This window comes from Manacus candei, unplaced genomic scaffold (assembly GCF_025592945.1).
Source record: "Manacus candei isolate 608988 ecotype Guabito, Panama unplaced genomic scaffold, ASM2559294v1 h1tg000017l, whole genome shotgun sequence".
Taxonomy (NCBI): domain Eukaryota; kingdom Metazoa; phylum Chordata; class Aves; order Passeriformes; family Pipridae; genus Manacus; species Manacus candei.
Window position 1 is genome coordinate 32,218,325 of NW_026138065.1, and position 25,745 is coordinate 32,244,069.

Sequence of the window (25,745 nt, forward strand, 5' to 3'; positions counted from 1 at the left end):
CTCATTTTTGTGCTCCGGTGGTATCTGCACAGCCCAAATTAGCAGCGAGGATTCCACGGACGGGGGCCGCTGCCTCCCTGGGCTCCCAGGTGAGCTGCCGGGGCGAGGGGCGGCCGCGAGCGCTCCGGGTTTTATCCCCACTCCCCCAAAGCCCCAGCTCTGCTTGGCCCAGCCGGGGGCTGACCGGGGGTGGTGATGGTGATGGTGATGCTGGGGGGAATTTTGGGTTGTACCGGGGCGACCTGGGGGCCAGCCCTGCTGGCCGAGCCCCGTCCCCTGGCCGGGTCCCCGCCACCGGATAGCGGGGATACTTGTCATATTTGCGGTCGGGGCGCGCTGGCACCATCCTTTGTGCCGGCCCGGCGCTCCCCGGGGAAGCCCCGGCGGCTGCGGGGGCCGTGCCGCCCGCCCGGGGCCGGGGCACGCGTGGGCAGCGCGGGGAGCCGCGGGAGAGGGAGCGGGGGAGGAGGAGGAACGGGGAGGGGGGGAGGGAGGACGGGGGAGGAAGGCCGGGGCCGAGGCGGAGCTTTGACGCGGTCCGGAGGGTGAGGAGCTCGCTGGAGCCGCCCCTGTCGTCAGTGCTGGCGGCAAGTGCTGGGAGCCGGGGCTGGTGCCTCCTCCTCCTCCTCCTTCCCCTCCTTCTTCTCCTCCTCCTCCATTGTATAATGCTGCGTGATCGCAGCCGCCGGGGCAGAGCGGAGGCTTAAATCCTCACGCCGCCTGCTCCTGCCTTCTCCTCCTCCTCTTCCTCCTCCTCCTCCTCTTTTCCTCCTCCTCCGCATCCCACCCGGCCCCTCCCCGGAGCGGCGCGGCGAGGAGCGACATATGGAGCTGCTCTAGGGCGAGAGTTTCCGACCTCCCCCTCTCCATGCTTTAGTTCTCAGGTGGAGCTGCATGTGGTGAGTGGGGCTGGGGGGATGCGGGGGGTGGGGAGGCAGGGGACGGCGACACCCCATCACACCCCCCTCTGGCTTTCCGAGTCATCGGGGCTTGTTTTATCTCTACCTTTAAATTGGTGCCCGGGCAGAGGAGCTCGGGGCGGGGATCCTCCCCCTCTCCTCCGCGGGGGAGGGGGGGGCGAACCGTGCTGAGATGAACAGAGGAGGGGAGAGCGGCGGAGTTGCCCTTAAAATACGCCCCCTTCCCCGCCGATGCGCGGGGATCCCGGGCCGAAGCAGGTGCGGGGAGCTGGAATACACTTTTTTAATCGAGGTGGCCGTGCCGGCCGCGATAGTGCGGCCGGTTGTGCTCTCCAGAGCCGGGCTCCATCCGACGCCAGGGAAGCGGCGCCACCGCGGTAAGTTCTCCCGTGCGCCGGGGACCCCCCCGGAGCCGGGGGGCTGCAGCCTCGCCCCGCTTTCCCAGCAGGAGCGGGGGCTTCAGGGAACCCCGAGGAGTGTGTGCCGTGGTGCCGGGAGGGCTAAAGGGGCCTGGGGGGGACTTTCACTCCGCTGTGGCAAAGCTGACATATGGCTGGGCAGGACCCGGCTGGCCCCGCTGCCTGGCCCTTTCAGGGGTTGGTGGTAGGGCAGGGGATTAGCCTGTCTTTTCCCTGAGCGATAGCGCTCATGGGTCTTCCTTGGGAGCACCGCCAGCACGAGAAACGGGCGTCTGGGGGGGCTTTTGTGGGCAGGGTGGTTCATCCTTCGGAAGCGGTGGCGAAAAATATATTTATTGGGGTTTTCTTCAGGGTGGGTGAGCGCTCGAAAAAAAAAGTCTTTTGCGATGCCGCTTTGATTTAGAGCGTTTGCTGCTTTACTCGCGTCGGGATCTGGAAAGATAAGTTCTCCTTAAGCATGAAAATAGGAGTACAGTTACCTGCTGTCATTTCTTGCATTTTGTGAAGCACAGCTGGAAAACCCAGGGCCACTTTTGTTAAAAATCTAGGAGGGGGACTGTGTGCTGTCCGGTGGGCCCCTGGGTGGCTGATTTACGGTTATGGGTCTGCTGCCGGTGTAAAATAAAGCAAATCTGCCCATTTTATCTTCATCCGGTGGGGGGGGGGGGGGGGGGCTGTCAGCTTCTTTACCCGAACTTCAGTGCAGCACGCCAGAGCTGTTGCGTGTGGCGGCGTGTGTTCAGACACATTCAAAGCTCTCGGGAGCAGGAAAGTCCAGGCTTTTTCATCTCGTGCCTGATGCAGTCATCGGGGTGACTCTCGCTGCCGTCAGTGGGTGCTGGATTTGGCCACCGTAGAACGTACTATTGCTCAAACAGCGGTGGGAGGGGGCTTGGCTACCCCAAACACCGGTTTTATGCTTGTGTCTCTCAAATGAGTAAACATTTGCTTATGTGTGTGAGTAGAAACGAGACTTTTCTGCCTGTTTGTTATGATAATTTTAGGGGTTCATCTGGACAAACGAAGGTGCCCGTGTCTTACGGACTTCTCACAGGGTACAAAATTGACAGAGGCACCTCAGTTTGCATCCAAGTGCACAGGGAGCTTTCACGTGGTGAAACAAGCCATAAAAATGAAAACTGTATTTTCTTAAAAATTGTTGCTGCTTGTACTTATCTTGCTGTAGAAATTAGCCAGTTGATTTAGCAGGGTAAATTGAAAGTAGCCCTCTCTGGTTGAAGTTAAAATGTGTACATTTTTACATAATAAGATGGTATCTTTGGAATCTGATTTAACATAATGAACTAGTGGTGGTGGTAGAGATAGGTGGAGGATTAGCAGTTTGTGCTGCCAGACAGGTATCTGAGAGCATGTCCTTGGGAATACTTCCATTGTCCAGGCTAGTATTGCAGCATCTAATGTAACAGCTGGAGATATTCCTCCTTTCCCGACGGATCCTGCTTCCATTTAAGTTGGTAGCAAAAACCACCCACTCCTTTTCTGCAGGAACTGGATTGGACTGCTAACGAATGGAGCTAGACTTTGTGCATATTAAAACACCACTTTGATTTTTGTGTCAAGCTGATTTCTTTTCCTCTGAAGCTGATTGAAAGCAAACAAAAAGAAACTTGATAGCCCTAGGTCCTTCAAGTCTTGTCTGCAGACCAAGCAGTCTTAAAGAGCATTAAATACATCTGTAGGTGCTGTTTTATTAAAAGTTGTATTCCTTTGTACACCTGCCTTTTTTTTTAATGGGAAAGATGAAATAATGAGTTTTGCAGTGTTTTGGGTGGAAATAATAAATATTCCAGGTGCTTGAGTTGTCTGCCTGAGAGGCATCAAGGAGCTTGAGATAATGTCCTAATAGCGAGGAAAACCTCAAATTTCATATTCTAAAATTGTTTTTGTTTTAGTCTCCATGAAGTACAGCAGATTTGATGCGATATCTAGTTTGAAGGGGGTTGCCATCATTTACGCTAGCTGCTTTTATTTTTTCAATAAATATTTCATAGGGAAAACATTTTTTTTTTAGGAACTCTTGACTTTTTTCACGGTGATGTAAAGCACTCCTGGCACAGTTCATCGCTGGCAGTGCTAACACTAGACAGGTGATCCAAAATACTTGTGACTATTTTTGCTTTTATGTAACATCTTAAAGTGTAATCTGTCAAACAAGGAGAATGCAGTACTTTGAAAGTGTAAGTAGTCTTCTGGTGATCTACTTCTTATAAGGGGCTGGATAGCAAGAGAGACACCTTCTTTAACTCAGCTTTATACGTGTAAGTGGCTCGTGAGGGGGCAGCTCCAGTTGCAGTGGTTCCTTAACATGCACACACGCCCGAATCAGTGCCAGAAACAGCAGCTTTCAGTTACCAAGTCCAAAGATCAGGAGCGTTCCAAAGGAGAGAGCAAGGTCCAGCTTCAATGTAAGCAGGTTGGCACTGAGCACAGATCTTTAGTGTTGATGAATCTTCTGCTAATTAATGGTTTGTGGAACATGAAGTTTGCCAATCTGAGTACAGCACTCATTTTCTTCAGGGGGATATAATTGCATGTTTTCTGCCACTTCTTTTGATTTCTAAACTTTCACCAATCAGAGAAGCTGTGCTGTCGTGAAGAGGTTGCCTGTTTTCTATAAATGGAGAGAGACCCTCAAAGTGTGTTAGTTCTTTATTTCTTCTATAAACAGTCAATTTTTGTGTTTGCTGTAGTGGAAGCTTCAGGTTTGTTCAGCATTACCAAGGCAAACACTATAACAAAAAATAAGATAACAATGCTTGAACTGTTCAACACAAGTGGGGAAAGGAAGCCCTGTAAATGCTGTGCTAACGTTGCTGTTTGATGTGCTGAAGTCAAGCTGAAACTGAAGTCCAAAGCAAATGTGTGGCTGGGAGACAGCAGAGGTTTAGTGGGAGAAATAGGCCTGGATGTGTCACAGGCCCTCTGACTTAAGGCTGTAGGGTGTTAAATGGGGTGTCACTGTGCAGAACAGAAACTGCACTGCCACGTTTTCTTCACCCATGGCTCCTGATGAACGTGTCAGACGCTGGGTGTCATTGCAAAGTGGCCAGGAGGAGCTGTGAAGATGTGCTGGCTGGGAGATTCCTCCAGCACAGAGGGGATTTTCGGGGTGGAGAAGAGCTGATTTGAGGGGCATTTCCAGGGGAGAGCTGGGGCAGTCTTCAGGGGTGTTGGTACATCTTCAGATAGGGCTTGAAGTTGTGACTAGGAGCAAGAAGGCTTGAAAGGACCGAAAAAAACCTGTCAAGTCACCGGAGAGCAAGTTTTTGGTTTTCACATGTCCCTTTGAGGGTGGAGGCTCAGCTAGCTCAGGTGAGACAGCAACCACCACCACATCAAAATGACTGTGGATTCAGGCTGCTGCAGCGATAGTAAAACCATGCCCAGAGTCCTGCTTTAGGCAAGTTCAGACCACTGTCCTTCCAAATGAGGGGCCTGGTTCAGTGCTCTCCCCTGTTTGATACATGAAATCATAGGTGTTGCCATATAATGGCTGAAGTTCCCAACCTGTATAACATGATCAGTATTTTGAAGAGCAGTGATCTTAGAGAGGAATTTCTCCTTAATACCGCTCTGGAATTGAGTTTTAAGTGGCACTGAATGACATGAGTCTCAGTCTGTGTAATTATTAGGAGCCAAAGCCTGTTTACTTTGCATTCACACCATTAAAAATGTATTGGATTTCATCTGACAGCTTGTTTCCAGTGAATTTAGAATAAAAATTGTATCCCTAATATAGTAGAATACAAAGAGAAAAGTGCAAATGTGGATTGTTTTCTTTTAAATTTTTTTTTTTTTTTGAACTGGGCAGCATATGGAAGTAGCAGAAAAAAGAAGTTCCCTTTTCAAAGGAACCCTGAATTGGTGGAAAGATCTAAACTCACCCTAAAACATGCTCAGATGATCTGTAACAATTAAAACTGTTTTCTCGATCCCAGATTTTCCATTCCCCTCCAGAAACCCGTGTACTGTTTGATACAGACTCACCTTTAATGGAAATGTAGCAATTATTGTGGCTGTTTTCTTACAGTTTCTTACAGTAGCCTGTAACATTAGTCTTAAAACAACTCTTTCTGTTGTGCCAGGCAGGCAATAAGGTTGAGTGAACTGCACTATAGAAAGAACCACCCATGACTGGAGGTAAACTATGCGGATATATGTTGGGGTGGAGGTTGAAAGGAGCGTGGAGGGCATATTTGAAGCAGACTGTGCAACTGCTATAGCAGGTCTGACTAGTTTGAGATGCCTAAAGGCAGCTTTGTCTTAACTTCAGGTAGCTGCAAAATGAAGTTTTAAATCCTAATTCAGTAATACATCATCATCTTCCGGTGCCTCCACAAACTTTACTTTTCATGTGTTTTTACAGGCACTTTTTTCTCCCTTGGAAAAAGGGTTTAGTAGGTACATGCACACGTGCATGCATATCATTTGAGTATTCTTAAAGTACACGTTTCATCAAGATAGGAGACTGGCATTCTGTGCAAACCACAGTGGGTTTTTGTTTTTTTTTGGGTTTTTTTTTGGTTTGTTGTTTTTTTTTTTTTTTAAACACTGGTAACATTTTGCTTTCCCAGTGTTCATGTGTGAGAAACCCCTTTATTTCAGCATTTTTGGCATGGTGTGATTTGTTGCTGGTCAGTTCTTGTGCCTGGCCCTATGTTGAAGGAGAGCCCTGGGCTTTTGTAGCCTGTGCTGTGGTCGGAGGGATTCTGACTGAGGTACTTTCGTGCTGGCTGTCCCAGGGGCACAATAACCTGCTTAGGTTACCCTCCTGTGATCTGGCTCACTGTCTCCCCCTTACCCTCCTGTCCCATCTGTTTGGCAAAACTGGCTCTTCTAAACAACCCCTTCCTCCCCTAACTAAAGTGTTCCACAAATAACTTGTGAATGAATAGAGAGGAGAATATTTTCTGTGTGTGTAACACACAGTGTCAAGCTTCCTGTCCCTGCTCTGCTTCCCCTTGCAGGCAGGGGAACATATGTGATACATATGTGCTTGGGCAAGGACTTTTCTTTTAATTGTGGGGAAAATCAGTGTAATACTATCTTGGGCGAGGTGAATGGGGTTGTGCCTGACTGAATATGAAGTCCAGGACATTCAGTTACCTGAGCTGTTCTCCTTCTGTGTTTTCCACTCCCAATTTCCAAAGGCTTATTTTGTGGTTAAGTTTGTTTGTTCCGTGATAATTGACCTGTACTAAGCATGCTTCGAAATACAGATTTAATACACATGTTGTCAAAATATGCTGTTTAAAGGGTGTCCCCATCTAAGCTTAAATGACTTACTTGAAAATGTTTAAATTACTATACGTAGAAATTACATGGATCCCGTGGTGGCTGTTTTAGAGAGCATCACTTTTGTGTAGTAGTTTTTATTGTGAAATCAAGCAGGTGTCATGAAAAATGGAATGTCTTTCCTCTTGAACTCATAGCTATTACAGGTTGAGAATAGTTCAAGGCTGGCCAAAGTTCCCTTTAATCAGTTTTCAGAAGGCTCCTTCATGAGATACGAAAACATATGCTGTATTTCAACAAATGCAAGAGCTTTAGTACACTGGATTGAAAGGCCAGTGTTATTATCAGTGTTAACATCATTTAACACCATCTTAGCAAACTTTCATGTCAAACTTTACCTTTTTTTTGTTTGTTTTGTTTGTTTTGTTTGTTTTGTTTTCTCTGGTGGTAGAGAAATGTTCAACAGCTTTTTCACCTCTTCAAGAGAAAGTTGTGGGGTGAGTAGGTGCTATTTCACAGAATATACTTGTTTACAGGGCTGTGTTTGTTTCATTTAAGCAAAAATGTTGAAAACAACTCATATGCTGTTATAGCTACTATAAAAAATTCCAGGGAAACACCTTTCTTTTCTCCTCTTCTAACTCTCAGTAGTGAGAAACTGGTTAGCAAATAAAATCTGCAGCTAAAATGACTTGTCATTGCAGGGATGTATGGTGCATTTTGCAGTATTTATCTCTTCAGAGGTGGGGTTTTTTTTCCTCCTTCTTCCCTCCTGCCATTCTCTTCTTTTCGTTTTGACTGTGATAATTTATTCAACACTGTTTTCAGAGCAATAACCTACTTTTTGGCAAATCATTCAGTTCTTTTCACAGTAGTGTGGGTATTGTTTTTCCCCCATGTGTTTATTAAGGGTCTGTGACAAGGGGGAAAAACAAGGTACCTTTGGGGAAAAAGATGCTGTGATAGGATTCAGACAAAGTAATTATACATAGGTGAGAAAAACTCTCTCTCCCTTTATTATGCACAAAGGGGTCTCGTCTCTCTTGGATGCACACACAATCCTCATTAACCTTTGTGGGAATTATGCACATCCAGTGAAGATGGGTCTACAATTGCTAAAAATATCAGCTGGCCCGTGACGTGCACGTGCCAATGGAGATGTCTTGTACAATGCAAGACAGCGTTGCTGTAATCCATTGTTCCGTGCGACAGTGCAGGGGAGGAGGGAGGTACAGCCGGGCTGGCTGTTTCATCATTCTCCCTCACAGTCTGACCAGTAGCATCTTGTCATTACAGGCGTGTAATTTTAGCAGTGAAAAGGGAGTGTGTGTGTGTGTGTGTGTGTGTGTGTGTGTGTGTGTGTGTGTGTTGGTGTTTCCTAGCCTGTGTCACTTTCTGGTGGCTGTCCTAACTCTTTCAGATTGCTTTTGAATTTAATTTACAAGTGTGGTGTCTCTTTTCTAGCCAGCACTTTCACTGTGCCGGTGCCTGCTGGCTCTGCAGTGGGGAGGAGTGGAAGGCAGTCAGCCCTGGGCTGAATTGGGCCCTGGAGCAGTACACAGCCATCTTAATTGCTGCTGCTCCACCTCTGGAAGAGACGATGGGTCTGGTTCTCCCGGCACGGAGCTGTGTGCACTGGCTCTGGCATGGCTCCTCGTCCACTGATGGGGGAATTCATCATGCTATGGCCTTGCTGGTGAGAACAGCATCTCCTGCTTCCATGCAAGGAGGGCCCAGAGTGCCACACTTGGGGAAAGAAACAGTGGTGTGATGTGGAGCCAGGAGGAGCTGCTTGGCCGATCCCAGGGAGGCTTGTGCATAGAAGCCCTTGCATATTTTTTGGGTGACAACATGCAGAGTTTGCTGAATAATCAGCTAATCATGTAGTAAAGTCAGAGGATCTGGCTGTGCTGTGCCTGGTTTGCTTGACTGCAGCTCTGATTTCCTGCTGCTGATGCCCAGGTGTGTGAAGCAGCTCCCAGTCCTTGAGCTTTTGATACTGGCAGAGAGCCGCTGAGCCCGTGTGTACACAGCACAATAGAACTTGATTCACACTTGGCAGGCCTGGCTGCTGCCTTAACACTGCCACATGGAGACCCAAATTTCAGAATAACCTCACCTGGACTTCTTTTGGTGGTTCTTTGAAGCCCAGAGTCTCAGCTAAGCTGAACCTTGGGTAGGAGGCTCCTGTGTGGTGGCATGGGCACTGTGAAGGAAGGTGCAGCCATTCTGGGGAAGATTTGGCACAGAGGTGACCCAAGGCGAGGGCAGCTTTGCCATGTTGTTGAAAATCTCTCTCCCCTCAGTAACTACCCTTGACAAAGCAGCTCCTGGTAGTGGGAAGGGGGGACTCCTCCACTCTGATCTGCCTCAAAGCAGGTGCTGCCAGGGTTGGTGGTCAGCAGGGCCATATCTGCACCTGGCCTGTGAAGAGCTGAGACAGTGTTAGGAATTGTGGCGGGCTTGTTTCATAAAGCTTCCAGTTAAGGACAAGATCAAAAGAGGGCAGGTTGGGGGCTTGTTTGCATCTTTTGGGTGCTGTTGTAAGGATACTCATGGGAAGTCCTGTCTGAAGCAGAACATGTGAGAATTGACATTTTGGCTCTGAGATCTTTGAGACAGAAATTAGTTCTGCTGGCCAATCCAAACCTGTTCTTTTTTTTATTTCCAATAAAGACAACTGCCTTCCTGTACATGAATAAAGCCTATTTTGAATAAATGTTTTTTAGCCTCAGTGTGTTACCCATCTAAATCCCCCCTCTTGCTTCGTACTGAAAAGGAATTGTCAGAGTTACTGAGGGTTTTACTCTTGCCTTCAGCCTCAAGTGGTTTGCATGTGCCTTGCTAACTTTCCATGCACAGAACCTGTGCAGTCTTGTTCACCTTCTAGTTGTGCCAGGGTAGTCTTTAATGCTTTAACGAGCTAACAAGTGCTCCTCTGATTTAAACTTGCATTAAGTTCTGCTACCCTGATAGAATTCCTAATATTATAAACACCCTTAATAACACGGCTGTAATCTAGAAAACCTGCTGTCCTTTTTCCAAACAATTACTTAATGAGGCAGTAATTTATTCTAAGCTATATTTATTGGAGCCCATTCCAGCTTTATCAGACAGACTCTGTTTGGATGTGTGCAGTTAGTCAAAAAACATTAAAACTGCTCCACTTCTTCCAGGGGAACATGTTACATTTAGCAAACTGACAGCATTAGAAACTGTTTCCAATTTAATAGAAGCATATGTTTCCTGCAAGACTTTAACACACTACAGAGTCAGAGATCGCCTTAGACTGCAGCTTTGCCTTTTTTTTAGCGTGCTGAAAAGGAGCTGGAAACCGAAGGCAGGAGTGGAGTTTGTGTTTTTTGGTTGTTTTGCAGAGCCTTCTAGCAGGGCTTCAGCAGCTGGAAGTTAAGGAAACTATCAAGAAAGTGGTGTGGGCGGCGCTCTGCTCTCGCTCCAAATGCAGTTTCTGATCATGAACAAACAGCAAGAGCTTGCTTTGCCCTCTGGGCCTCAAATAGTACAGTATGCAACAAGGGAGAGCAGGCAAGGCACGAGGATGGAAACAGTAGGATCAGATTACAGTTTCAAAATATCGCTGGAACACGTTGGCTGGCGTTACACTATTGACTGGCTTTATAATTGCATTGCTTATTTGCTAGGGAAGGCTTCACCTTACTTTCTGATTAACATGGACACTCCTTCGGGGACCTGGGGACTCCAAGCTCTGAGTATCCAAGTCAAACCCCATGAGACCTGCACGACTTCAGATGCTTCTCAGATGAGAGTCTGGCAAACAGGAGTCAACAGAGGAAGCTCAGAGGTCTCCCTGCACAGTCCTTAACTAATTCCTACTTAGATTAGCATCTGAGAGTCACCCACAGTGGTTTTCCTTCTTATTTTGATTTTAACTTGAGACTAGAGAAGACCCTGTCACACAGCTTGCTCTCCCCACAGTCTTCACTCATAGGTGTCTAAAGCAGAGGGCTAAGGCTGTGTGGGGAGAGGGAAGCTGCCTTTCTTGCTGAATGCAGGAGTGAGGTGCTAAGGAGCTTTACTTGCCTCCCTGTTTCTTCTGGAAGAGCCGAGGTTTGCCCACCACCACAGGAGATGGGAAGAGTTGGGTTCCTGTAAAATACACATGAGAAATACCTGCCACTCACAGTCACTGCTGGCACTGACACCCTTGCAGCAAAGGCTTGCAAACATAAAAACAATTCCCTGTACTCTGGAAGCAGAGAGCTACCCAGGAGGCCAATTTTTTTATATACTCCAAAGGAGTTTTGTAAGTGCTTATTAAACCTCACTCAGTTAAAAAAAAAAAAAGGCAGTTGGGGGCAGCCAAAATTAATGTAAGATGTATCAGGGAAAAACAAACCTTGTAAATGGGGAATGCCTGAGCACTGGGTCTGGTGAGGACAGACACCCCAGCACAGCTCCATTCCCTCTTACTTCTCTTCTGGGGTTGGGAGATTTGTTTTTTAACTCACATGTGACATGAGACCCAATTCTTACCAGGCAGCAGTTGTCAGGAGTCCTGTCTAGCCGGGCAACATGGATGCAGTGCACTCCAGTGAGTAAAATCTGCATCAGATCCCAAGGAACAGCCTTGTTGTAGAGGAAGGAGGATGCCCTCCCCCGCCCCCAGCCCTGGCCAGTGTGTGTACACAGTGTGAGCCAGCTGCAGCACCGGGAGCGTGGCCGTGCGGCACTGCGTGGTACACGCTGTCCCAGCTCCCGGGGATGCTGCCGTGCCAGGATTTAAAGACTCCGGTGTCAACAGATGAAATCCCCGAGGAGGGTGCTGTGGCTGTTGCCTCTGAAAGTCCATGCTGCTTATTCGCTCCAGTCCTGGAGTTAAACCTTGTCATCTGGGCTGTTCAGCTTTCCTCCTTTTTAGTGAGGCTGGGAGGTGGGGCCAGCTTTATACTGGCCTTCCCCTCTGCAGTTTCTTTTCCTTTCTAACTTTGAATGGGAGGAGGATGCCAGTGCTCTCAGAAGGCTGGGGCAGGTTTGCTCTGCCTTGCCAGGATCCTGCAGGCCAAGGAGCATCATTCTGTTGTGGGTGAGCCCATGGTCCTGCACTGAGGGGTCTTCCAGATCTCTCTCTCTCTCTCTGTCTCTCTCTGTCTCTCTCTCTGCTGTGACCTTGGGGATGGAGAGAGAGAGAGGTTTACCAGTTTGCCTCCCTAGCTCTAGGGGACAGATACTTTGAAGTGGGTTACAAGTTCAGGTGGTCCCTCAGGCTGGATCTAGCAGCACTGAAATACCTCGCAGCAGCTCAACCTGACTCTGTTCGCTCAGAGGATCTGGCCCTTGTCTTGCCAGTTGAACCCAGTTGGCATAAAGGACCTTTTTATTTTGGTCCTGCAGCTATCTGTGCCAAATCCTGATTTTGCTGAAGTCAGTAACAAAACACTCATTGACTACTGTTGGGCCAGGATACAGCCAATGGAACCCTCAAGGATGAAGAGTGAGGTATGGAGGAAAGTTGTATTTCATATGCCAGAAGTGACACAGAAAGCACTTGCATAATTCACTGGATAGGTTCTCTGAGAAACCCTGGTGAGGTTCACTTACACTTGAGGTGTGTGAAACTTTGTTTTGGGAATGAAATGTGCAAACTCAGTACTCTCATAGCATTTTGGGGGGCTTTTATAGGGAGCTTTTATGTTGAGGGCTTTTGTTGGGGGTTTCATGCACGTCTGAAGTAAATTTCCCCAGGTTGCCTTTTTCTTTTTCTCTCCTTTTTTTCCCCCCGTGGTTTTAGTTACCCAAGATTTCAGAAAGTAACTGGTCCAGCATCAAACTCCACTTCTCACACAGGCCCCTGTGGTTCACACCTGTCTTTCAGCTTTTGGCTGCGTGGGGAGGAATGATTGCTCGTGGACTTTGGGATTGGGTGCTTTTAGCTTTTTGAGCAACATGGTGTTGGTTCTAAAAGTGAACCTCACTCTATTCAGCTGTTCATCCTCTACACTGACCAAGAGGGTGGCGTAAATCTATGAGTGGGCAATATGACTTCTTAAAAACCCTTTTCTGTTGTTCTTGGGGTTCAGTTCCTCTTTCTTTTTGTCCTTCCTGTCTGCCTTGATGAGGAGGGAGAGCCTAGTGGATTGTAGAATTGATTTCCAAGAAGAGCCCTCAGTCTTGAGAGACATTTAAAACTTAATAGTTAAAAGTGTTTGAGAATTAACATTAAAGATTATTTTTATTATTGGTGAGCCAAATCACTTTTCCTCTCAATTTTTTACATATCTGGTGCTTTTTTTTTTTGCGCCAAACTCCCGATTGTTAAGGACTTCAGGAATAGTCCAGCAGTGACAAGGTGTAACGTCCAAAGCACAGTCAATAAATATAATACTCTCGCAGCGTGCACGTACCTCTGTGCTCCAGAGAGCCAAGGATTCGTCACTAAGTGGGCTCAGAGACGCAGGCATTGCACAAGCTTTCCTGTGCTTAATCGATGATGGTCGACTCCAGAGAACCATCCGCTCCAGGCTGATTATCTCTTCTGCTGAGCCCCAACTACATTTTTTTCCCAGCTCTGTCTGAAAAGCATGCAGAGCCAATAAAAGGAAGCTAAATGATATGCAAATGAAAAAAAGAAAAAAAAAGAAGAAAATATTACTTTTGTTTTTCAATTAAGAAAAGACAACTCCCAAACAATGCTAGGGTTTCTCTGGCGCTGAGGCGCGTGCAATCACCCTAAATGGGCAAAAAAGCAAGTTGAATCTTTCTCAGCAACAATGGTTTAGCTTTTGGTTCTGAGTCTTCCAGAGCTGGAGCCAAGTGGTAGATTAATACTGGGGAAGATCTCCAAGTAACTCCCCCCACCCCAATCTCCAGATAAGTGCAACTTTTCCATTCATTGTCTTTCTTCAGCTTTCTGGTTCCACATACCTAAGTAACATTGAAAACTTAAGTTGCACACCAAAACCCTGCAACACCCTTTATTAAAACAACAACAACAAAGTGACGTCCCGTTTCAACTCTTCACACTTGACCTCAAAGTGATGTTTAGCGGATGGATGAAAATGCAGCAGAAATACATCTGGCTGAGGTTGGTGCTCAGCCAAAATAGATGCATGAAAGACCCTCCACGAACGTGCCCCTTGATCTCTGCCTGTCCAGTCTTGCATTTGGGTGGGTTGCTGTTGTCTGGCTGCCCCCGTTAGGGCTGTATGACGTGGTAGGACAACTCTGTCTTTTGACACTTGGCATGGTGCAGGTTTAGCTCATCTTGTACTGATCTTTGGTCAAGCTGATCTGCAAGTCTGGCATTTTCGTTTTCCCAGCAAGAGCTTTGGCTGGGAAGCCTAGGGGCAAAGCTTTTGAGATGAACAGAACTGACTCAGATCAAATGCTGGTATTGTACAGCTTCCTTTTTTTAAAAAAAAATAGTGTTGAGAATCTTAAAGACATACAAAAATGATCTCTTTAATGTAGGTGTGATGCTGTTGGTTGAAAGAGGGAAGAGATGGTTAGAACTGTAAAGAACAAGCAGGCAACATTGTCTTAAGCTCCCGTGGTCAGAAACTATGTAATTCCTTTATGGAGAACCAGAGAAAGACCTGCAAGCCCACGAACATGTCTGCTTTTACCAACTCTATCAGCTGGTCTAAAAAGATACTGCCTCCTTGCTTCACTTAGCATGAATAAAGCAACTTATGGAAACCAGAGGAAAAGGTTTTTACAATTCCCGTTTGCATGCCAGAGGAGAAGGGAATGAAATAAAACTTTATAAAGCTGACAGTCTAGCGGTGCTCATTTGAGCCCCCTCCTTGGTGGAATAAACCCCCCCATGCTTAGGCTGGCATCCTGCTTTGGTGCTTTAGTGGTTAAACCCTCTTCTCAGAGAGTATTGGGGGGGGAAAAGGAAATTGAAAGTTGTGCTGAAAAGCTGGTAGGTGAAACTGGGAGTTGCCTGATCTATTTTATCTTTTAAAAGGGCAAGCTCTGAATCGAGCTACGTGAAGATCAAGTGAGGTGTGAAAGCTTGACAGTCACACATACAGGAAACCTTGAATCATTTCTGAGCTTCCTGGAAAATGACGTAGCGAGGTTATCGTGGCGTTTACTCAGTGATGATGCCACAGCTCTTAACTGATCAGCTTAAAAAAACGTGTTAACTACCAGCACCTCACGCTTGGGTGGAAGTGGGCTCGATTGGGTTCGTTCGAAATGCTTCCGATGTCGCCTGTCAATAATTAATAACTGAGCAGAGGGAACGGAGCCTGGACTGTTTTCTTTATCGTGGCGGAAAAGGTTTGCTTTGTCCAGTGGATGTTTGTATACATTCCTGGCAGAGGCTGACAAACTTCAAAACTCTTCTAGTCCCCAAGCCATTTAAAAATGTCTTCTTTAAACAGAGTATTGCGGAACGAGCATTGGTATGTCTTTAGGACAGAGTCTGTCTTTTTTCAGGGGGAGGAGATAGCAGGAAGGGATGGAAAACTGCTACCTCTCCTCCTAACGCCTTGCTGCTTTAAAAACGTGCTGGAATTGGGCAAGGGTTTCGATTCTTGATAGCCTGATCCTCCCTTTCTTGCTCTATCTGTCTAAAGTGGAAGGAAATGTGTTCACCATGAACATTTGAACAGCAAAGCCTCCCCCTCACACTCCAGACCTGTGTGCACAGCTCTGGAGTAGTCTGTGGAAGTGACACTAGGGAGCAGAGAAAAACCAGACTTCGGCAGTAGTGCTAAATTTCAGAGGTTTTGCTCACCCAAGATTCCAGGCGCGGGAATTGCTGGTAGCTGGCCAAGGAGCTTGGATGGCAGCCTACCTGTTCCTCAGCTCTGCTCAGCTTGCTCCCTCCCCCTGCCTTTCTTTTTTTAATTGCATAATATGCTAGAAAATTATCTGGATTTGGGACTTATTTTTAACCAGAAGAGACTCGCTTCACCCAATCTGATTTTGGATTTACCACTCAGCAAATGCTTTCTGAAGCCCTTTTCTTCTGGCTTCTTTTGTCCCCTCTCCTGCTTTCCAAAGGGCTCTTTGCTCTTAAATGTTTGTCATTCATTCTTGGGTATGTTTGTAAGTCCTTACCTACATTGTCTGTCTGCAGAACTGGCGTATGACCATCAAACTGGTGGTAGACCTGCCTGGTGCAGTCATTTCACAGCCACCAATCCCACTGGGAGAAGTGGGAATTGTACTCAAATAAGGAAGGTGGATTTTGTCTCCTAGACAGTAGATGCATTATATGAGAGGAGTCAGGTTTGGGGTAAAAGTCTATATTGCTGTTGCAACTTCTTTCCGGGTAGCTGTGGCTGAAAAACCTCTTCTACTTTTTTTTTTTTTTAAACAAGGCAGAAATCTTCATGCCATTTTATTAGAGTTTTGTTAAACAGAGAGCTAAAATGTTAAACACGTTAAAATGAACAGGGAGCTGCCTGTGATCCTATTAAAAGAGTGAGTGGTTTAGGGCTCCAGCACCTCACCACTGTACCTGGGAAAATGAGAGAGGAGAACGTCAGGTCGTGCTGTTGTCACAGCACAGCAATTCCTTCAGTCCTCTGCATTTGGGGGGATCTTCATGTCACAAAAATAATGGTGACAAAATGAGGTTGGGGCTGTGCTGTGTAGAGGAGCATTTCCAGGTGCTGTGAAACATCCTGGAAGAGATAGCACTGGGGATTGAACTGCCCTACTTAATCTTAGCTCAGAAATTATTTACAAGGCGGGGCAAGTTTGGTAAAATCCCCTTTGTTTCCTTCAAAATTCTGCCATCTGACCAACAGCAGAGTGTAGTGCAGAGAGTGATCTTGGGGATTAGACTAAAAGACTTGACAGATCTTCTTCTTTATCTGTAATTTATCTAATTCTGAGTGCAATAACTGCATTTTCTGCTCTGGTTGTTCAGTCCTTAGGCGATCAGTTAAATAAACCCATATGCGTATATCCTGGTGTACCGAAGGGCTGGATCTCCCAACTTCTCTGGGAAGGTTTCTCTTAAAATACAATTGCTTGAGCCTTGCTTCCCTTCCCCCGTGAGCAAGCTTTTGAATAATAAAGGAAATTCATTGTAAGAACCTTTGTGCTTTAATTTTGTGTTCCCAGGCATAGCACTGCGTCGGTCAGGAAACGTAAAGAAACGTTCTGTACAGTATATGTAGCCTGTGCAACTCTGTGCAGATATTTGGGGACCATAATGTCTGCAAGAGGGAAATTTGCTGCCAAGCATGCAAGATCTTGAGTATTAGAGATGCTGTTTGAATCCCTGCTTGGGATTCACCAGCATAGCCACGCCGAAACAGGATGGAAGAGGGCACTGCGTTAAGGCGGCTTCTGCTTCCTTGTCATGCTGCTGTGGGCCAAGACTGAGTTGTTTGTGTGGACAGTGTGGCACTGGGCTTTGCTGTCTTCATGAGTCTCCTCTTTTTCCTTTCAGATATATGTTGGGGAAAGGAGGAAAGCGGAAGTTTGACGAGCATGAAGATGGGTTGGAAGGCAAAGTGGTGTCTCCCACTGACGGTCCCTCTAAGGTGTCTTACACCTTACAGCGTCAGACTATCTTCAACATTTCCCTTATGAAACTTTATAACCACAGGCCATTAACCGAGCCAAGCTTGCAAAAGACAGTTTTAATTAACAACATGTTGAGGCGAATCCAGGAAGAACTCAAACAAGAAGGCAGCTTGAGGCCCATGTTTGTGACCGCTTCCCAGCCTGCCGACCCTCTCAGCGACAACTTCCGCGAGGCCCAGCCGGCGTTCAGCCACCTTGCCTCCCAGCCCCTGCTCCCCACTGACTTCGTAAGCACTATGCCCCTGGAATCCTGCCTCACCCCAGCCTCTTTGCTCGAGGACGACACTTTTTGCACTTCCCCGACTGTCCAGCACGATGGTCCAACAAAACCACCACCTCCCGCTCTCCAACCAGTAAAGGACAGCTTCTCCTCAGCCTTGGACGAAATCGAGGAGCTTTGTCCAGCACCTACCTCCGCAGAGGCAGTAGCAGCCGAAACAGCAGCCGACGACTCTAAAGCCCATCCCAGCGAGTCCAACATCCACAAGCCCGAGGGCCTCCCGGAGAGCAGGACGGCTGAATCCAAACTCATGGACTCTCTACCCGGCAACTTTGAGATCACAGCTTCCACAGGTTTCCTCACAGACTTGACCCTGGATGACATTCTGTTCGCTGACATTGATACGTCCATGTATGATTTTGACCCCTGCACGTCTGCCACGGGGGCTGCCTCAAAAATGGCTCCTGTCTCAGCAGATGAGCTCCTAAAAACTCTCGCTCCGTACAGCAGTCAGCCAGTAACTCCAAATCAGCCTTTCAAAATGGATCTCACAGAACTGGATCACATCATGGAGGTGCTTGTTGGGTCTTAAAATATTAGAAATATAGCAACTTCTTGGGTTTTTTTTTGTTTGTTTTTTTTTTTTTTATTTTATTTTAAGTACCAGTATATACACTTGGTAGTATTTCCATAGTTCCTCCCAGCCCCAATTCACAGCACTGTGCATGCATCCTTGCTTGCCTTTTTTGAAAAGAAAAGGATCACACTAGTTTTTGCTTCGAGCAGAGTTGGAGTGCCTTCATCCATGTATGACCACTTCTAATGTATTTTTTTTAAAAGTGGTTCCTCAAGGAAGACCGAATATCCTGGTATAGGAAAGAATATGTATTGTAGACAATGTTATGTTATTACAAAAAAAAAAAAAAAGGAAAAAAAAAGGTGAAAGCTAAGCACAAGGATTATGTTGGGGAAAGCTGTAAATTGCATGTGCATACTTGTCTATTTTTTCTATAAGTTTTATTGCAAGAGGTAAAAAATTTTATTATTTAGATAATCTCAATACCATTTTAGCCCTGTATAGGTTGACTTTAGCAATTCAGCCTTTTGGAGGCATTAACCTGCTCCTCTTTAAGTGTTGCATTTACATGGCTGTTTAGAAACTGCTGCCCAAATTTATTTTATATTTTTGTACAGATTCTGCAGTTTATGATATTGTTTTTTCTAAAAACAAATGCTGTTTATACACACAAAAAATAGCTATTTTGATAGGATTTGCTCACATAGTTCCTGCATAATTCAGATGTACAAGAACCACTTGTACTTTTATACAGAGTTGTAATGTTTTATATGTGTATGGTGCAAAGAGAAAATTGGATCAAATAAGCCTGCAGTCGGTTTCCCTGAATGCAAACAAAAAAAAAAAAGTGCTTTAAGAAAGGGCTGGGAGCTGCTTCTGTCGGAGTTTCACAAGTGTTTGCTCCCTGCTGTACCCACTGCGCACTACTGTGATTCCTGAAACTTAGAGCCATGTCCTTTTCCAACACGTATGTGAAGCAGTTGGCAGGAAACAGTTGTGGAACTTCCTCCAAAGAGGTCCCTGAGCGCTGCTGTGGCCGCAGCTCCCGCCCCGGCACCGGGCTGTCCCCGGGCCCGCCGGCGTCCCTGTGCCAGGGCATCCCTGTGCCAGGGCATCCATCCCGCCGGACACGGAGCCTCAACACGGCGGCACATCAGCACTCCCTCACCTGAAGCTCCTGGGAACGGTTTTGGCAGGGAGCAACGTGCCCATCACCCACCGAGAGCCAACCTCTCCTGGAAATCCTCCTGACTGACGGGCACGGGGCGGGAGAGTGGGGCTGAGAGCGCCCGCCCACCCTTTCTTGGAGCATTTCTCCTCCCCTCTCCCACCTCACTGTGCTAAGTGCTGAAAAAAAGGCAACTTCAGTATTACTGCAGTGAAGCTCATCTCGTACCTGCACTGGATGGACTTGCTTTAATATCCATTGCTGTTGAAACTGGAGCCAGTCACGTGACATCACTTGGCATCTCGTATAGAGTTGGGTTCTTGTATCAACTGTGTTACCTGCTTTACACTTTATAGACCCGTTTTACAACGAATATACAGACACAGCTTTCTATGCATGGTCCCCTTCCCCGTAACACCTGAGAAGTCTTCTCCTTACTGCACCAATAGCTTTTGGTTTGTTGTTTTGTTTTTTTTTTTTTTTAAGTTCATTGTGGTGTACATTTAATTTAAAAAGAAAAAAAATGTTTGCAATGTATCATGCCTATTGCTGAAGTTGCTATGGCATTTTAGTTTTCCAATGGTACTTTAGTTGTTGAGTGCCGGTTACAACCTGTATTGTTGACATGCCTATGGCTTCTTTAGGAATAACTTTTATATTTATTTAAGAAATTTTAAATTATGTTTTACGTCATTTGGCAATATTCAGTCAGTTCTGCTCCCTTCTTGTCATGGAAGAAATTGGGTCTTGCCTGCCTTTTAAGGAGGGGGCTTTTTATTATTAAATTGGCACTTTAAAACAGGCCATATATATTTATTAGTATATAGATAGATGTAACGTAGATATGCACACAGACACAGGATAAAAGCAAATACGTTTTTGCAATGAAGGAACTCCTAATGGAAATGAAATGCATTGTGTAGAGCTGCAAAACGTGCTTCTGGCTCCCAGGGTGAGACGTGGGGCTGGGGCAGGGGAGGGGGGCACTGGCTGAGGGGGTGGGTTTGCTTTCTTCTTTTTTTCCCAAGCTGAACTGGGTGAAGCACTGGGATGCTGATGGATTTGCAGGAGTATTTCTTTATGCAGCCTAAAAAGAAAGTAAGTTATTGCTTTGAACAGGAAACCATTGACCAAGTGTAGCCTGAGGGACCATGGGAAGGGAGGGGTGGGGAAGGAGGAGGGACAGTTTTGGCTCACACCTGGCCCTCGCTCAGCCACAGTCCTTGGCCCTTGTGGGAGAACCAACAGCCCTGTCTGATTCTGCCCTTCTGGTACCTGGGAACACCTTAGACAGGGGTGTTGTCTGCACAGACCTGTAACACCACCAGTTTCACATGGTAACTTGGTAGGCGCTTGCCTTGCCATGGTTAAAAACTGGTTTGCAGTATGCTGGAGCTGCCATTTTTGGGGGGAGTTTACATATTTACACAGTAACATAATTACACAAATACCACAAAGGCAAAAGCTCCCATCAATGCCATTTTTGGAGACCTATGTTAAGTGGGGTTAGTTGAAGGTTTTGTATCCACAAAGCTCTGAATCCACTTCACCACTTGGACGATGTCTGTGGCTCCTTGGTGCTGAAGCACATGTCCTGTGGCAGAATCCTTACAGGAATCCCATAGGACAGAAGCATACTTGAGACTTATGAGACTCAGCAAAAGGTTGGGAAGGCTGGTGCAGGCCAGGACAGGAAGGGCTCGGCTGTGACTTTCTCCCTGCACAGTCACTGGCTGGCTCTAGTTTGGCCTTTGCCGTGGTCCTGTCAGCAACCATGCATGGAATTTCTCTGAGACCTACACCAGGGATGGAGATAGACATTAACGTGCAATGAAGTGACAAGATGGGAGCAGAATAAAAGAGCTTTGGATTTGAAGTGATTTTTTTCATAAATTATTTATTCTTTTTTTTTTCTTCTGTAAATATATTTATTTTATTGTGAAGCTAACAACATCTGGATTGTAACATGTACAGAATGTATGGTAGGAATGTATCCTCTTGTAGGAATGTAAATCTGTATGAAAAAGGGTATGGGAGCCAGATTCAGAAAGAATGAACTGAGTTCCAGTCAGGATATGCATGGATCACAGGATTATTTTTTCCCTACACTCTTTTTCTAATATGGGTCTGGTTGTTTGAAATATGCAAAAAAGGTATGGAGGAGGGACAGTTTTAAGTTCAAAATTAGTCCTAATCAGGCTCCTACCCCCATCAGCTTCCTGAAGGGGGCCTCCCTTGGCACGCTACAAGAGCAAATGCAATCACCTCCATCATGCTGGCCAAGAAAAGGTTGAAAAAGGTGATTTTTTTTTTTTATTTTTTTTTTTTTATTATTTTAAACACCCTTGGGAGGCCCAGCGGAAATCCCTGGGGCTGGACAACTGGAGTAGGCAGCAGGATGGTACCTCCAGCCCCAGAAGTTGTGCCAGAGCTGACACCACCTCGTTGCCAGGAGGTAGGGCCAGGCAGAGGGTTTGCCTGCCCAAATCCAACCCACTCAACGGTGCTCTGTGCATCCAACCAGCCAGTCCTTGGGCACCACAGGTCCCTCTGGAGTCCAGCAGGATCCCACAGCCCTGCAGGCAAAGGAAGGGGAACGTCCCTCTTGAAGGAGCAGCCTTGAGCAGCGTTGCCTATAAGTGCATCGATCTGGCACCTTCCTTGCAGCCAACTGGAACAGCACGACAGGAAAGCCACTCTCTGGAGCAATCACTGTCAGGAGAAATTCGGACCTTGTGAAAGGTAATTTGGTTTTTTTCCTCAATGCTGCGTGGTAAGAGCCTGGGTTATTTAAAACTGATATTTTGAATCCAAAGTTTACACTTTTATTACCATTAAATTGAGTAAATCGCAATGGATCCTGTCTGACAAACGGTTTAATTCACTCTGGCATGTTGTGAACTTTTTGTTCTTGTTACAGGGTTTCTTTTGATTGGGTTTTGTTCTTTCCCCTTCCCTCCCCCCCCCATCGGGTTTCAGTATCCTGCTTCTGTGCAAGTTGCTTTTGATATTCTATGAATTAATGAGACTGAACATTTTAAAATAAATTAGTTCTTTTTAAGCACTTTTTCTTTTTCTGAAAATAAGCCTAATGCAAGTTCTGGAACCTCTTTAAAAACACAAATTGCAGATAAAATCCCAACCTCAACTCCTGTCTAGTTCTGAGCATATTCCATACTAGTGCCTGTAAAGGCCAAGATTCTGGAAAAGGTGTAAATAGTGTGACATGTTCAGTGCATGGTTGTTTGAACAGGGCTTGTTATTGTCAAAAAAAAAAAAGGAAAAAAAAAAGAAAAAAAGAAAAAAGGCTGTATTTCCCCTTCCCCTCCCACAGACCTTAGAGCTGTGCCTTTTCTATGCAATATTACAGACATCTGAAACCAGATTACTGTATTCACATGTAGGTATGGGCTGTAATCAAAAAACAATTGGACAAATGTACATGGAAATGAGCAGTCTTACTTTTGTAGTTTTATATTATACAATAAACAATTAAAATAAATTCTGACTTCGTTCTTTCCCTCCACCAAAAAGGAGAGTCAGGGGGAGACAAGGACCCCATTAGTACTGTAGGAGGGGGGCTGACAAGGGAGGGACAGCTCAGTCTCACACCGCTTTACCTGACAGAAGTATCACCTTGTGCGAGGGCTGTTCCTGGCATGAGGCTTTTGTCCCCAGCACAGAGGGGTGCCCGTGGTGGCCGTGTCCTGTGGCCGTTCTTGGACTCCGTGTGCCCAGGGATGCTCAGCTCTGCTGTGTGAGCTGCAGCCCTGAGCTCACACCGTGCGGTGTGAGCGGCTTCCCAGGGAGCCGCTGGGCTGACCCAGAGCGAAACCTGCCCGGTTTTAATACCTATAATGCACTGTCCTTGAGGGCATTAAATCCCGGCAGGAAACATCTGATACCTTAATCCACTGCTTCATTTATCAGTGCCCTCTTCCCCCCGCGGCTCCTCCAGGTGCCTGGTGTTCGCTTTCAGTGCCAGCCAGGAGGGCGATGTCGCCCCTGCCTTTGGCTCAAGCCCTTTGTGGCCGCGCAGCAGCCCCGGGAGCTGCGGAGCGGCAGCACATGAGTCACCCCCCTCCCGCCCCCCCGGCGCACGCCTCGCCCGGCCTCCTACACCCACAGGAGCACGACTGCTCCATTTTGGATTTGCAGCGAGAACCGAAATCCAGACGGAAAAGCGGCGAGTTCTCCCGGCCCCGACGTGCCGCACATCAGTAACATCGCGGCCGCAGCGCCCGGGCTCGTGTTACCGCGGGCTCCGCACCGGCTGCCGCCCCGGGCGCGGATGGCTGCGGGGACACGGGGCCCGAGAAACGCAAAGAAAGGGGAAGTGCGAGAATCGAAGCCGGCCCGGGCATTGAACTTCCCGTGTGCTCAGCAAGCGCCGGGCTCAGAGGGGCGAAACGCACCCCCCGGTGCCGCGGCGCGAACGCTTTTCCCCCGGTGGCTCGGCTCCATTCCGAGCTACACCGGCCCTCGCCGGCACCGAGGGACTGGCAGCTCCCATGAGGACATGCCCAGGTGCCAGTGCGTTGACCCGAGGCAGGACCCGTGGAGATGCCGCTGTTGCACTCGCAAAGCTGCTCTGATTCTGTTGCCTCCTACCTTTCAAGAGCTTATTTCCTCACTTTGAGAGTAAGAGATGGCTCCAGCCCACAAAACCCAAGACTCCGCACAGAGCTCTCCTTAAGTGAGCAGCTTCCCACCCACTCCAACCCTCCAGCTTTCCACCTCAGCGAGGGCAAACCATCGCTCTCGGCTAAGATGGGGTACCCAGGCGGGGAGCTGCATCTCCCTGTGGTGTCTGCCCCAACCAGAGGGAGCTGCCAGGGACTTGTCTGCAACCAGCCCTTGCTCTGAGCCTGCCCGTGCAGGGGGCAGGAGGAAGCAGGCTGGAGTTTGGCACAGGCACTGACCTGTGGCAGATGAGGTATCTCACACCAACACCACACCAGAGTAAAGCACTTATCGTGCTTCTCGAGGTCACAGGAGTCTGAGGTACCCTCAGGACTGAAGGACAGTCTCTCCCTCTCTCAGGTACATCTGCCCCTGTGCCCCAGGAGTGGGTTTCCAGGCAGAGGAGGCACTGCAGCGCTGAGAGCAGCAGTGGCCCAGGTCTGCATTCAGCTCTGCTACTGCTCAGTATTGTAAGTCAGTGCAGCAACTCCACAGCTGACAAGAGCCACATTAAGCTCCTCTCTGGACCAACTAACTGGAAGATCAGGGAGTCTGGGCCAGGCGCCCACCTGCTTTCACAGACCTTGTTCAAGCTTGTGCCATGTGGGCAGAAAGACACTTAAACGCAGCACTGAGGCAAGGAGGGGATGGTGAAAGGCACCCTGTGCACCACACTCCTGGTGCCCTTGTCCAGGAGGGATACTGTTCCCTGCCTCTAACCTGCACGTCTGTGTGGGACATGTGTTCCTCCCAGCACTGGCAATAGGAGTGAGTCCTGCTCCCAGCCCGGCCTGCACAGCACAGCCAGCTTCCCTGGACCACACGCACCTCGTACTCACCAGGGAAACCACAGCAGGGAAAAGTCATTGGGGAATAAAACCCCCTCCAGCCACAGGCAGTGTTTCGTAGAGCTGCTCTGAACCACAGCTAACCCATCAGCTGAGACAGGTCCCTTGGGATGCTGGCTCCATGGCTGAGCTGTGCAAGGAGCTGCTGCTCCCTGGTCCTCCCTGCCCCTTTCCACTTCGCCCCTCTCCTCTGGGCTCCTTCCCCTCTGCTCCCGCTCAGCCCACGGTCCCATTTGCCACCATCACTGGTGGATGCAGGCTACTCTCTCTGCCTGGTCCCTGCGTTCATCATCTGCCTACTCTCCAGGCAGCTCCCTCCTTTCCACAGCTCCCCTCCCTCCCCTCTTGAAGAAACTGCCTTAGCAACTGGCAGCAGGCCAGCAAGATCATGGGTTTTTCCTCCCACCCTTCCTTCTCCTCCAAAGAACAAGGTGGCCAGGGAGGGGGAAGGAGCCGTAAGAACTGATGTGCTGTGGCCACAGGGGCTCTGTGTGTGGCAGTGGGCTGGGCACACCTACTGACTTCCACACCTCATCCTCTGGGACTCAAGCTCCAGGTACGTGCCAGGCGCTCCAGGGTCAGGGCAGAGAGGTTTCTTTCCAGGCCTCCTTCCCTCTCCCTTTTCCAACCAACATGTCCCCAAAAGCCAGCCGATTCCTCCCCAAACATCTACAGATCTAGAGCATCTGCCAGCGGGAAGGCACAGAATGAACAGCTTTCAAATAGCCCATTTTCTGCAAGGATTTCCTTCCATTCTTCTGGCCCTGCCTTCCCCACCTCATGCTACTCTCCCTGGACTATTTCCTCTCCTGTTTCCTCTCCTTTTCCCCCTATTCACTAGGCTTCCTCCCCCTCGCCCTGTTCCTCCCCTTGCTTTCTCTCCTTAATACAGTTTGGCCCACAGCCTTCAGTACTTGCTCCTTTCCTGGTGTGAGTGGGAATGACATGGATTTTGTGCTTGTGCCAAGCTCTGCATTTATTAGAGACAGGGAGGGAAAAGAAAAAAAAAAGCCTGGAAGTTTGCTAGAAGACAATACTCAGGTAAGTTAACATTGGTCTTGTTTTCCTTGCACACTGCCCTACACTGTGCATGGGGAAGGGATTATTTGGGCTGCTCC

General features: G+C 47.7%; 1 protein-coding gene and 1 long non-coding RNA gene across 3 annotated transcripts in view; one reads left to right on the forward strand and one right to left on the reverse strand.

The window, feature by feature from the left end:
• SERTAD2 (SERTA domain containing 2) lies at nucleotides 1-22,598 on the forward strand. 2 transcript variants are annotated; one of them, XM_051783501.1, is made up of 2 exons: nucleotides 1-89; nucleotides 16,995-22,598. In XM_051783501.1, exon 2 carries the CDS (start codon nucleotides 16,999-17,001, stop codon nucleotides 17,941-17,943), a length of 945 nt encoding a protein of 314 aa, XP_051639461.1. In that variant the 5' UTR covers nucleotides 1-89; nucleotides 16,995-16,998; the 3' UTR covers nucleotides 17,944-22,598. The 2 variants fall into 2 exon arrangements, with proteins under 2 accessions (XP_051639461.1, XP_051639460.1); XM_051783500.1 differs by lacking the exon at nucleotides 1-89 and adding an exon at nucleotides 983-1,297.
• LOC127469343 (uncharacterized) overlaps nucleotides 21,776-25,745 on the reverse strand; it is an 11,945-nt gene continuing 7,975 nt past the window's right edge. Inside the window, exon 3 of the long non-coding RNA XR_007903957.1 lies at nucleotides 21,776-21,808. This is a non-coding gene — a long non-coding RNA (uncharacterized LOC127469343). The remainder of the gene's footprint in view (nucleotides 21,809-25,745) is intronic.

Coding starts and splice junctions, on each gene's coding strand:
- SERTAD2 (XM_051783500.1), top strand. CDS start 1,152: ATGCGCGGGGATCCCGGGCCGAAGCAGGTGCGGGGAGCTGGAATACAC. Junction 1,298..16,994: donor AGGGAAGCGGCGCCACCGCG/GTAAGTTCTCCC, acceptor TTTTCCTTTCAG/ATATATGTTGGGGAAAGGAG.